We start from the raw sequence: 11,829 nt of genomic DNA on the forward strand, positions 1-11,829 counted from the left end.
GCAGTCAAACCCCTCGCCTGACCCCACAGCCCCAGCCATCACTGGCCCCTGCACTTCCTGAGGGTGTCACCCAAGGGGTGGGGGTTACAGTGGACCCTAAACCACTGCTGCCCACCCCAATCCACAAGTCTCCTCTCCCGGAGACCCTCCCCATGTGAGCCCGCCCTCCCTCCGGCTCCTTTCGTCTCTCAGAGCCCGCCCCCGCCACAGCTAGCCCAGTTCCCTTCACAACCCCCGTGGCCGGCACCTCCGGGTCCCTCCTCCCCCGGCCCCCCTCCCCGGGCTGCACGGGCCTCAGTTTCCCGGGACGTGGGTTGAGACTCTCGGTTTGCCCCGCGGCCGTGGGAGGGTTAACTCGGCGCGGGGCGGGGCGCGAGGCGGGGCGGGGCGACTTCGGCGACAGCACAGGCCCCGCCTGCAGCCATGGCCGGCGTCCCAGCGGCCCCCGGCGGGCGCCCGCGAGCGCAGACGCCGAATCTTAGCAAGGTGGGGTCGCGCGGGGTCCGGCGTCCGAGCCAGGGGGCCGGAGAGGAGGCGCGTGTCCCCGGGCCTGGGTGGCGGCCCGTGCGGCCTGAGGTTCCCCGGCCGCGCTGACCCTCCAGAGCGCGGCCATCTGGGGCGTCCCGGCCGCTGGTAGCTCCCGGGTCGGGGGGGTTGAGGGGAGCAGCCTCGCCCCTCACGGCCGCCCCTCCTCGCCCCCCGCGCAGATGGAGCGGGTGGTCGTGAGCATGCAGGACCCTGACCAGGGCGTGAAGATGCGGAGCCAGCGCCTGCTCCTCACCGTCATTCCCCACGCGGTGACCGGTGAGGCGCGCGGGAACCGGTGGCGGGTGAGGGGTGTGCCTCGGCCTCCCGCCACCCCGGTCTCTCCTGTGTAGGCAGGGACGTCGTGGAGTGGCTGATCCAGAAGTTCTGCATCTCAGAGGAGGGTGAGGGGTCAGCCCGCGGCTTGTCCTGCCTTCCCTTCTGGCCCTGGGGTCGCTGTGCTGGTGGCCGAGGGGTCGCTGTGCTGGTGGCCGAGGGCTCCCAGGGTCAGAGCCCTGCAAAGCGTGCTGGGGAGGGGGCGCCCGGCCGCACTCACGGCGCCCCCCCTCCCCAGAGGCCGTGCACCTGGGCACACTCCTGGTGCAGCACGGCTACCTGTACCCGCTGCGTGACCCCTGCAGCCTGGACCTCCGGCCTGATGAGATGCCCTACAGGTTCCAGGTGAGGCTCAGCAGGGAACAGGTGGGACCCAACTCCCATCCATGGGCCCAACCGTTGGGTAGAGACTTGGGAGGGGCAGAGCTTGCTGGGATTGGAGTGGGTCCATTGGTGGTCCATGGCCCCTTCCCCAAAAAAGTGTGGACTAGAAGCGTCCATGTGGTGAGAAGGACCAGGTTAAGGGGAGGGAACTTTGGTTTTCCTGGGGCCACAGTGGGCCTTCGGAAAGGATTAGTATCTGCAGAGGATTCTGCTGGCTTCCCAGGGGGAAGAAGGAGGCGGTCAGGGCTGTGAACTTCAACATGATGGAGACCCCCTTCCTGCCCTTCCCAACTACATCAGGGACCCAGCCAGACCTGCCCTCAGTTGTCCCCCCCACCCCAGGCACAGACTGTGACTGCATCCAGGGCTTGAGCAGGCCCCCACCCCCACCCCACCCTGAAGGGGGAGTTTAGGGCACCCAGAGTCAGGGAGAAAGCCCTGCACAGGGCCCCAGGGGGTGAGTTGGCTTTAGTTCCAGGTGGAAAGAATGGGCAGTTGTCAGCTGAGCCTCCGGGTGGTGGACAGACAGGGAGGTCCTCAGACACCCCCTACCCAGCCTGCCCAAGAGAGCTGTGAGGTGGGGGTGATGCTTGGGGTGGAGAAGTCCCAGGAGGTCCCAGACACCCTCTCCCTGCACCACACCAGACACCATACTTCTGGACAAGGACTATGTGGCCAGCAGCTGAGCTGGACTATGGTGAGTAAGGAGGGAACAGGCTAACCTGGGATAAACTCCCAGCACTGGGGCCTTGAGGGTGAGGCCCTAGGTCAGGAGCAGAGCCTGTCCCTCTGAAGCCTGCCGCTTGTCCCTCTAGCCATCTACCTGGCCAAGAAGAACATCCAAAAGCATGGGGCCCTGGTGGACCATGAGAAGGTGGGAACCGCCCCCCGCAGACTGAGTCCAGCTGGAGGAACTCAAGCCTCACTCACAGCCCTGATGCCTCAAAGTTTGCCCCAGAGCATGCAGCCCAAGCCCAAGATAATCCACATGCAGTGCTCCCTGCATGGTCTCACTGGGGAGGTGGGGTTCCCACTGCAGACCTTGCCCTCCCCAGGAGCACTATGAACAGCTGCACAAGAAGATCAACCACACGTGGGACCTGGTGGTGATGCAGGCCAGAGAGCAGCTGCGGTGAGACCCCCCCACACACATGCGGGGGACACTAAGCCCTGGCCCAAGGCTGGGTGGGGGAGGGGTTGCATGGGCACGGGCCACCCCAGCCTGGCCTGCTCCTCCCAGGGCAGCAAAGCAGCGCAGGAAAGGGGACCGGCTGGTCATTGCGTGCCAGGAGCAGACATATTGGCTGGTGAACAGGCCCCCGGTGAGCCCCTGTGTGTGTGTGTGTGTGTGTGTGTGTGTGTGTGTGTGTGTGGTGGGGGTTCCCTAGCCAGCAATAGGCGTCAGCTTGCTTCCCTGAAAAGCTCTCTCAGACCTCTCCTGGGATGCCTTTCAGGATCCTGTGGGTGGCAGGAGATTTTATTTTTGTGACTCTTGAGTTTCTGGCCATCAGAACCCAGAAGTCACAAGGTCAGGCCTGAGGCTGCCCCCACCTCCACACCACAGAACAGACCAGCTTCTCTCTGGGTCTCAGGGAGAGGTACAGGGAATCTAAATGAGGGGACCAAAGACCCTCAGGAGGAGGTGCAGTGGGGGAGGGGCCAAGCTTCAGCTTGAGGAGCTGAGGTCACAGTTCAAGAGCTTCGGGGTGCTTGCCTGGACCAGGCCTTACCTGTGGCTGTGGTCCTGGCAGGTGCTTGGGGTCCTCTGCTGCCTGTGGCTGTGGGGAGGCACTGTGGACAGAATACTCAGGTGGGAGGGGCAGAGGGGACTCTGCTCCTGAGATCCTTTGAGGGTCGGTTTCCACATCAAAGGATGAGGAGCGTCAGAATGGGGGGGGTTGTGGGGGTGGGGACTGAGCCCCAGGGCAAGGATCTCAGAAGGACACCAGAGCTGCACCCCCAGCTCATCTCCTCTCCCCTCTGCAGCCTGGGGTCCCCAGTGTGCTGGAGCAGGGTCCAGAGCGGGGCTTCTGCACCGTCAACCATGTGCAGATGGTGAGTACCCGCTCACCCCGCCCGCTCCCCACCTGTTCCTACCCCTACACGCATTCCCCCAGCCCACTCACCTGCCCCTGACCCACACACGTGTGCCCTCACCCTGGCTCTACCCACTGTGGGACTCCTGGGGGCTGCCCATCCATCTGTCTGTCCATCATCCTTCTGTTCCTTATCCATCCATCCATCCGTCCACCCATCCATCTGTCCTCAGTCCACCAAGCAGCCCTGATGTAGCCACTCGGCTCCAGACCTCACTTCCCCTGCACCCTTGCTCCCCACCCCCATCCCACCGCCAACTCTCACCCTGGGTGCAAGTAAGTGGAGTGACCTAGGAGGCTGGGAGCTGGCCCCCAGCATCAGGGCCCACAGGGAGCTGGAGGGTGACAGTAGATGACAGGTTTGAGGGGCCTGGGCCAGACCAGCCACTTCCCTCCAGAGTGACCAGGATGGACACATCCAAATGTTATAGCCCCAGAGCCCTTTGTTCAAATTAAATCCCACCCAAACCCAAAATCTGAAACAGATTCTTGTATTTCACTGATAAAACTTCTTCCTCACGTCAAAATCCTAACATTTCCCCATATAAAGCCAGTCAAAGAGAGCAAAAATTGGAAATCCCAAGTGTCCTAATGGTGCTGCCTCCGCCTCCAGCTCTGGGTCTAGTGCTGGCTGCGGAGACAGGTCGGGCAGCCAGTCACACGGTCACACGGTCACGGCTCCAGCAGCCCCCAGGAGGCCACCCAGCAGGGTTGGTGCCTTCTGAGTTCTGAACACAAATGAGTTAAACCTGGATCCCCAGTGACCCATCAGTAGAAATTCTCATATTTTTTTTTTTAAATGCACTTGAAAATGTGACATATTAATTGCAATTTGAGAACTTCAAGAAAACTTTAAGGAGCTGAGGGTTCTGTAGAACATTCTGAAAATCTCCAGACTAAAGGCCTGCAGAGGTTTCCTGGAAAGTCAGACTCCCCCGTTAGAGGAGGGGGCTCTGAGGGGGCAGGGCTGGGTGCCTCAGTCCGTCTCTACCACATCCTGGTGGGATAGGGGCTCAGCCTGGGGAGAGGCCCTTAGGCTGGGGTGTTGGGTGGGTGGGGTCTCAGACCCCAGCGGGGGACCTGCCTTCTTACTGCAGCCCACTTGTGCCCTCATAGACCAAGAGCATGGACTTCTACAAGCAGGAGGTAGGCCCTGGGTGGGCTGGGGGAGGCACTGGCTGTGCCCCCAGCCCAGGCCCTGGTTCACGGACTCCCATCCTAGATCGAGCGCTGCACACAGGCACTGGGCAGGACCCGCGTGAAGTCCTCTGTCTGCCTTGAGGCGTGAGTTGGTGGGGGTGGTGGCTGGAGACCCTCAGCTCAGAGCCCAGACCTTTTCCCAAGTACCCCGCTCCGTGCTGGCCCTGGTCCCCTGCAGTTACCTGAAGTTCAGCAGCCAGCACGAGCCGCATGACCCCCTCATGTCAGGGTGCCTGCCCAGCAACCCCTGGATCACAGACGATGACGCCTACTGGGTCCTGAATGCACCCACGTGAGCTCAGGGCGGCGAGTGGGCCCGCGTGTGATCCTGCCTGGGGGCTGGGGTAGGGTCGGCCCCAACCTGCCCTGCCCCACCCTCTCCCTCCAGGGCAGCTGTGCCCACACGGCTCCGCGTGGAGCGATGGGGCTTCAGCTTCCGGGAGCTCCTAGAAGACCCCGTGGGGCGGGCCCATTTCATGGACTTTCTTAGGAAGGAGTTCAGTGGTGAGAAGCCCCCACCTCTCCTTGCTCTGGGCCCTGAGGGAGGCTGCTGTGTGGGCTCAGCCCCTTCAGGACCTCTCCTGGCCCAGCTGGTCTGGGACCCCCAGCCCTGGCAGCCAGTCGGGTCGGACCCCTGACTTGGTTCCCGGCCCCCAGCGGAAAACCTCAGCTTCTGGGAGGCGTGTGAGGAGCTGCGCTATGGTGGCCAGGCCCAGGTGCCTGCCCTGGTGGACGCTGTGTACCAGTGAGTGTGGCAGGGTGGGTGCTGACCGGCCACTGGGCAGGCATGCCTCCTGGATCCAGCTGATGCTGTACCCACCCCCAGGCAGTTCCTGGCCCCCGGCGCTGCCCGCTGGGTCAACATCGACAGCTGGACTATGGAGCGGACGCTGGAGGGGCTGCACCAGCCGCACCGCTACGTCCTGGACGACGCCCAGCTGCACATCTGCATGCTCATGAAGAAGGTAGGCCATGTCGTTGGTGCCGGGCCACTCGGCCATAGGCTTGCGCTCCACTCATTCACTGACAGCAGGGGGACGAGAAGCTGCTCCCTGGCTGCGGGACCATGACCGGCATCGTGCTCATGCCACAGCCCATGCTCCATTCTACAGACGAGCAAACACGTTCAGAGGTCACATGCTTAATAAGGATCCAGCTGCTATTTTAAAAAGCACTTTAATATGGAAATTTACAAATATAAACAAAAATAAAGTCAAATGAATCCCCGTGTACCCACTGCCTGGCTTCAAAATTTCCCGCTCAGGCCTGTCCTGACCTGGTCCGTCTCCCCCACCGCCCCCACCCCCATTACATTAAAACCACTTACAGACTTTATATCTACAGACTAACCTATCTATTGCAGAAGTTTTCTCTGTAGGATATGGACACCCCCTGTTTTTAAACATGACCTCAGATGCCAGCCTCACACCTGACCACAAATAGCATTTACTTAACGTTGCCCAGGCCCAGTTGGGCTTGATCTCACATTCACACACGGCCCCTGTATGGGTTTCCTGTGTGGATTGTAACAAACTGCCACGCACTCAGTGGCTCAGAGCAACGGACATCTAGTTTCTTGTAGCTGCAGGTGTCAGAAGTCTGACATGGGTCTTGGGCTAAAACCTAGGTGTCTGCAGGGCTGGTTTCTTCCGGAGGCACTTGGGAAAAGCTGCTTCCTGCCTCTTGCAGCTCCCAGAGGCACCTGATTCCTGTGCTCGTGGCCCCTTCCTCTATCTGCAAAGCCAGCAGGGCAGCGTCTTCACATCTCTCTCTCTGACCCTCCCCCTCTCGCCTCCCCATCAGGACAGGACGCCTGTGATTACATTGAGCCCACCCAGATAATCCAGGATAATCTCTCATCTGAAGGCCCTAAATTTAATCACAGCTACAAAACCCCTTTATGCTGGGAGGGGACTTATTCTCAAGCTCTAGGGACGAGGGTATGGACATCTGGGGGACATTATTCTGCATACCATGGCTTATGCTTATTTATCTTTCTCTTTTCTTTCAATTTGCTTGAATTTGGATCCGTGCATTAGAATTGGTCAATTAAGGGCAGGTCTCTTCTCCATATCATTTCTTCCCTCTTTTGCTCTGTGCTGACCACATCCTGTGGCTTCCTCAGCATGTTTTTGTCCCACATTCTGTGAATTGGTGGTCACATTCTGTGAATTGGTGGTCACATTCACAGCTTGATCAGATTCACCTTCAGTTTTGTTGTTTGGTGTTTGGCATGAGCACTCACTTCAGCAGTGGCATCTGACGGGCTCCTCCGTGGGGAGACATGTGAGGCGTGGTGGAAGCAGCTCTGCTTTCCTGAGGACTGCGGTGTGGTCACACTGATGCCAACCCCACCTCTGTTCACTAGCGGGTGCTTCTGTGAGACACCTACTCATGTGCTCCTGGCCTGACCAGTGGTCCAGGTTGTGTGGGAAAGGGAGAGTCAGTACGTGATCCCTTCCTGTCCTCAGCACCTCTAGAAATAATGAGCTGGACTTCCAGTATCTTTCAAGGGTGGCCAGGGAGGTTTGCGTATTTTTATACCACCATAAACTCACAGATTTCTACCCTCACTAGCCACTCATTATTCTCACGAGATGTCTGCATGGTCCCTTCTGTGGCCAGCTGGCCCGGGTGTCGGTGGGGGCCTCATTGCTCTCTGATGTGATGTTCATCCCAGGCAGAGCCCTGGCCCTCGTCAAGGGCGGTGGTTAGAACCCTGTCACTGTGCCCCAGAGGTGCCCATTGCTCCTGGGGTGCCACTATCTCCAGGCCTAGGAAATATGTCTTTAAAATAAAGCATCAGGAGTCCACACCTACACTGCCACTTCAGAGTCAGGACTACTTCAGAGTCAGGACTGCGGTGTTTTCTTGAGCCTCCACCCGCTCACTCTCTTCCGAGAGCCCTGGTTTCCAACTTGCTGATGCAATCTCTCTCATGCTCTTTCTCACACGTCAGTCATTGGTGTCCACTGTGCAGCGTGACACTGCTGTCTACAACACGGCCGTGAAAATGGCTTACTTCCTTCTTTTCTCAGTCCCTATATACATCCACTCGGGACGTCATCTTGAGTGGCTCTGCAGCATGTGGTCAGGGCCAGACCCCCGGCTGGATGCACAGTCAGCTTTGCTTGTTCTGCTTAACTTCAGTGTTAGGGAACTGCTTATTCATTTTATAATTATGTGAAATCTCTACACAGTTTCAAAATCCAACCTACAAAGCAAGGTGCACGTACATAGATCTAGCTCATGTCCCAGCTCCCTCCGCCCTGTTCCCTCCTTCCCACTAAAGTTCACAATTTTAAATTTCTTTTTCTTTACAAAGTGTGAGCAATTACGGCCACAGGTTTCTCTCCGTCTTGGTTAATGCTATGCAGCTTTTCTTAACCTTGTTTTTATGCAGCTCCATATCTGTCCTCACTCCACAGGAGACAGAGACACTCCTGGTGATGTTATGTGGTCACCCCTTTTCCTCCACGCACGGTGCTGGGGCTCTTGCTGTCTTTTGCCGTCAAATGGACCCGCTGGACAGGAGCGCAGGTCCTCCCTGAGTCTGTCTGGTCTGGGCAGGTCTGGGGTGGCTGCATCCAGCACCTGTCCACTGGGGATGCTGTGGCTGGGGAGGCAGCCCCAGCAGTATTGTGGCTGGACCTTTGGGGGGAGACAGCTAAGAAGCGAGGAGATGGAAATGATCAAGGGCTGGATGCCGTCTCTTGCAGGACTCCTACCCGAGGTTTCTGAAGTCCGACATGTACCAGGCCCTGCTGGCAGAGGCTGGGGTCCCGCTGGAGACCAGGAGATGGTGAGCCAGGCGGTACCCTGCAGTGAGGCAGGTGGGACACTCGCCGTGCCCCCACTCAGTGCCCTTCTTGCCCATAGGGTGTTCCCATTCCTGAGGAAGCCACGGCACTCAAGCCCCAGCCCTGCCCTCCCTCCCACCTCTGGGGAGTCCGTGGTCGCCAGCGGCCCTGGGGGAGGTGACAGGGAGGCCTAGGTGGACCAGCTGCCTGCCAGCCCCACCTGCTCTCATCTGACAGCCCCACCTGTGCAACGTCCTGTATGTGGCAGTGGTCCCTATCCCTTTGGCCCATGGTCCTGGCAGCTGCTAAGCCCCAGCATGGGTGTCCCCTGTGCCCGGGGCCAGACTTGCTGTGGGGTGCATGGCTGCTCTCAGGCTTCCCTCACCTTTCCCCAGGCAAGCCCTCCCCCGCCCAGAAGGCACTGGCACAGATGCTGATTCCCAGGGAGGGGGATTCATTGGCCAAGCATGGGTGGGGCAGGACCTATTACCTGAAGGAAGGCGACTCCAAGGCCACACAGAGCTCCCTGCATTCTGTGGGCTTCAGTTCAGCACTGGGCACCCGTCCAGCTCTCTAGAACCAGTAAGTCGGCCGGCAACACCTGGAAGCAAGACTCACAGACAGGAGGTTCCCACAGGTAACACCTGTTGGTGGTAAGGGACGCAGATCTCAGGGGAAACTTTACCCTGCCCCAGAGAAGCCACCATTGCCCAGTGTGGCCCCAAGTGGGGACTCTGGAGTGTCCGCTAATTCCACTGAGGCCACGCTGAGCCTGCATCACGCTTCCGCCCAGCGACCACACCCCGGAGCTGGGCCTTCAAGTACCAACCTCCCCCGGCCATCCCAGCACGTGCTCCAGGACCCGTCCGTGGCACGCCGCCCTCTGATGCTCCACTTGGACTCTGATGTGGCTGCCCCCCTAACAATGAACAGTGAGGCTCCTCCTCCCCCACCTGCCCCACCTCTGCCCAGACACAGTGTGAAGCTCCGACAGCTTGGCTAGGGCAACCACCCCCACACACAGGGCTGGCCCGCACCCTTGCCTTCCCACTGCTTCTGGCACAGAAATAAAAGATCCTGGGGCCCTCACTCTGAGCCCACCCTGCCATGGGTCCCACTCATGGTATTGGTGTGTCTGTGCATGTGAGGTGTGTATGGGTGTGATGAATGCATGTGTGTATGATGTGTGTGCGTACAAGATGCCTGTGTGGTGTGTATGTGAGGTGTGCATGCATGTGGTGTGTGTGCATGTAAAGTGTGTATACATGTGAAGTGTGTATACGTGATGAGTGCTTGTGTGCGTATGATGTGCATATGATGTGTGTGCATCAGTATGATGCATGTGTGGCGTGTGCATGTGAGATGTGCATGTGTGTGATGTATGTGTGATGTGTGCTGCATGTGTGTGTGGTGTGTGTGCATGTGAAGCATGCATACGTGATGAGTATGATGCATGTGTACAGTATGATGCATGTATGTGTGATGTGTGTGTGAGGCATGCGTGCATATGATGTGTGTATAATGAATATGCACACAGTATGATGCATGTGCATGCATGTGATGTGTGTGATGCATGTCTGTATAGTACGATGCATGCATGTGTGATGTGTGCATATGAGTGAGGCATGCATGTGTGATGAGTGCATGTGTACAGTATGATGCACGTACATGTGGCATGTATGGCATGCATGTGTGTGATGTGTGTACTGTGTGTGGTAAGGGGGGCGAAGGTCAGTGGGAGGGGTTTAGGGTGTGAGAGGCAGTGTCTGTGGAGGGTCCTGGGCATGTGGGTCTATGGTGGAGGAGAGAGCCAGTCCTCTCAGGCTGCAGACTTGGGGAAGACAGCAGAGGCACCATCTGTGCTCTGGCAGGACAAGATGAACAGGGTAAGAGGGAGGGGTGAGGAAACCGAGGCAAGGGGCCTGTGGGGAGGACGGGCTTCTGGGGCATGGTGTGCCTAGAGTCCCTGGCCCCCAGCAAGGCTGCTTTATTTGCAAGTCCAGGGGTACCAGATGTGTCTGGAGGGATGGAAACCTCCACCACCAGCAAGGGCACCCCCTATGCAGCCGCGTAATTCCTGCTGCTCAGGCAGGTGCTCACTGACTTGTCCCCCATCAGCCACCAGGGGCACGCTGCTTCCAGGGCCTGCAGGGTCACCCCTCTCCAGGATCAGATCTGGGTGAGGGGTGCAGCCTCCCTCTGGGCCCCGTGCTGGGGTGGAGCAGACACTGCGCCCGCTGCGTGCTCCAGGCCACATGGGCTGGTTACTTTTCTCAGGGACAAAGGACCTGCTTCCTGAAACAAGGGCACCCACCCTTTTTAACCTCAGCCCCCACGTTTCCCTCCCAGGACTTCACAAGGAGAAACAGGACTAGGTTGTTCATGTGCAGCCCTGAAACAAGGCTTTTCATATTCAAATGTCCACAGGAAACTCCTACAGGATTCACTAAAGCAACTGCCCCTCACCATTTCCACACCCAAAGCTGCATCTCTCTGAAACCCCTGCCCAGGCTCCTCCTGCCTGGGTGGCTGCCAGAGCTCACCCCCACCCTCCAATGTGGCTTTGTGCTCATCCCTGGGAGCATGCCCACTTCCAGGGGGCAGGGGGCCTGGCGTGCAGAGCAGAGGCCCACCTGGGGGCTGTGTTGAAAAGGCTACTGGGCCTGTTTCTGACCGGGCAAGTCTGGGTGTGGGTTCTCCCCTCCCACTGCCCTCCCCAGCCTGACCCAGAGCCTGGTGGGCATGTTCCTGGATGTACTCCAGGACCAAATCCATCACACTTCCTTGGGAGCACAGAGACAGACACCAGGCCACACCTGACCACTGGGGCTTTTTCGGACAGTGCAAAAATGTTTATTCTGATTTTTCTGTGGTGCCTGGGGTTGTCAGGCTGCTTTGGCGTGGGCTCCACTCTCTGGGCAGGGATGAGCCGCACACAGCACGGCAGCTGCCCTTGGACCTCAGGAGCAACAAGGCACAGAGGTGACTCCTTTGTCAGGTGACCCCGGCTGGAGGGGTTATCTGAGCACAGGGGTGGGGGACGTCTGAGCACAGGAGTGGGGAACGCTCCATGCCCAGGGTACAGGGACCTCCGGAAGGAAGAGCAGCTCCAGTGTGTACTGAGGGCACAGACTGACTGAAACATGCATTTCACGGCAGCCCTTGGGACACTCAGCAGCACAAGCAGCCAGCACACAGGTGCAGTCCCCCTCAGGGCACCCATCAGCAGCCACTGACCCCCCCAGCATCCTGTTGAGGGAGTCCCTGCCACAGAGCCCGGCTCCTCACAGGCCGGGTCACACCCACCACCCCGAAGGCTTCCTTCCCTTCCTGGCTCTCAGCAGGGCTGGAGACTGGCATTGCCTCAGGTCCCAGCTGCTGCCCTAAGCCCCCCCAGGGCCCACCACCCTCTGAGTTCCACAACTGCTGGGGGACAGTGCAGAGAAGGAAAGAACCAAACAGGAAGAGGGGAAGGGACTCCTGCAGGG

The 11,829-nt window shown here is 59.0% G+C and overlaps 1 protein-coding gene across 3 annotated transcripts; it reads left to right on the plus strand.

The window, feature by feature from the left end:
* The first annotated feature begins 422 nt into the window (after positions 1–422).
* On the plus strand, positions 423–9,447 carry RGS11 (regulator of G protein signaling 11). Of its 3 annotated transcripts, XR_010023861.1 has the most exons (18): positions 423–486; positions 708–804; positions 879–929; positions 1,100–1,227; positions 1,891–1,942; positions 2,061–2,119; positions 2,301–2,377; positions 2,486–2,567; positions 3,232–3,300; positions 4,458–4,487; positions 4,564–4,625; positions 4,720–4,833; positions 4,930–5,045; positions 5,199–5,286; positions 5,368–5,506; positions 8,261–8,343; positions 8,421–8,978; positions 9,135–9,447. XR_010023861.1 is itself a non-coding variant. In XM_063099928.1 (17 exons), the coding sequence occupies exons 1-17, from the start codon at positions 424–426 to the stop codon at positions 8,533–8,535; spliced, it is 1,425 nt and encodes a 474-aa protein (XP_062955998.1). In that variant the 5' UTR covers position 423; the 3' UTR covers positions 8,536–9,447. The 3 variants fall into 3 exon arrangements, 2 of the variants coding, with proteins under 2 accessions (XP_062955998.1, XP_062955999.1); XM_063099928.1 differs by having other exon boundaries at positions 8,421–9,447; XM_063099929.1 differs by having other exon boundaries at positions 1,100–1,206; positions 8,421–9,447.
* The last annotated feature ends 2,382 nt before the right edge of the window (positions 9,448–11,829 follow it).

The sequence above is a fragment of the Cynocephalus volans genome, chromosome 6 (genome assembly GCF_027409185.1).
Source record: "Cynocephalus volans isolate mCynVol1 chromosome 6, mCynVol1.pri, whole genome shotgun sequence".
NCBI classification, from domain to species: domain Eukaryota; kingdom Metazoa; phylum Chordata; class Mammalia; order Dermoptera; family Cynocephalidae; genus Cynocephalus; species Cynocephalus volans.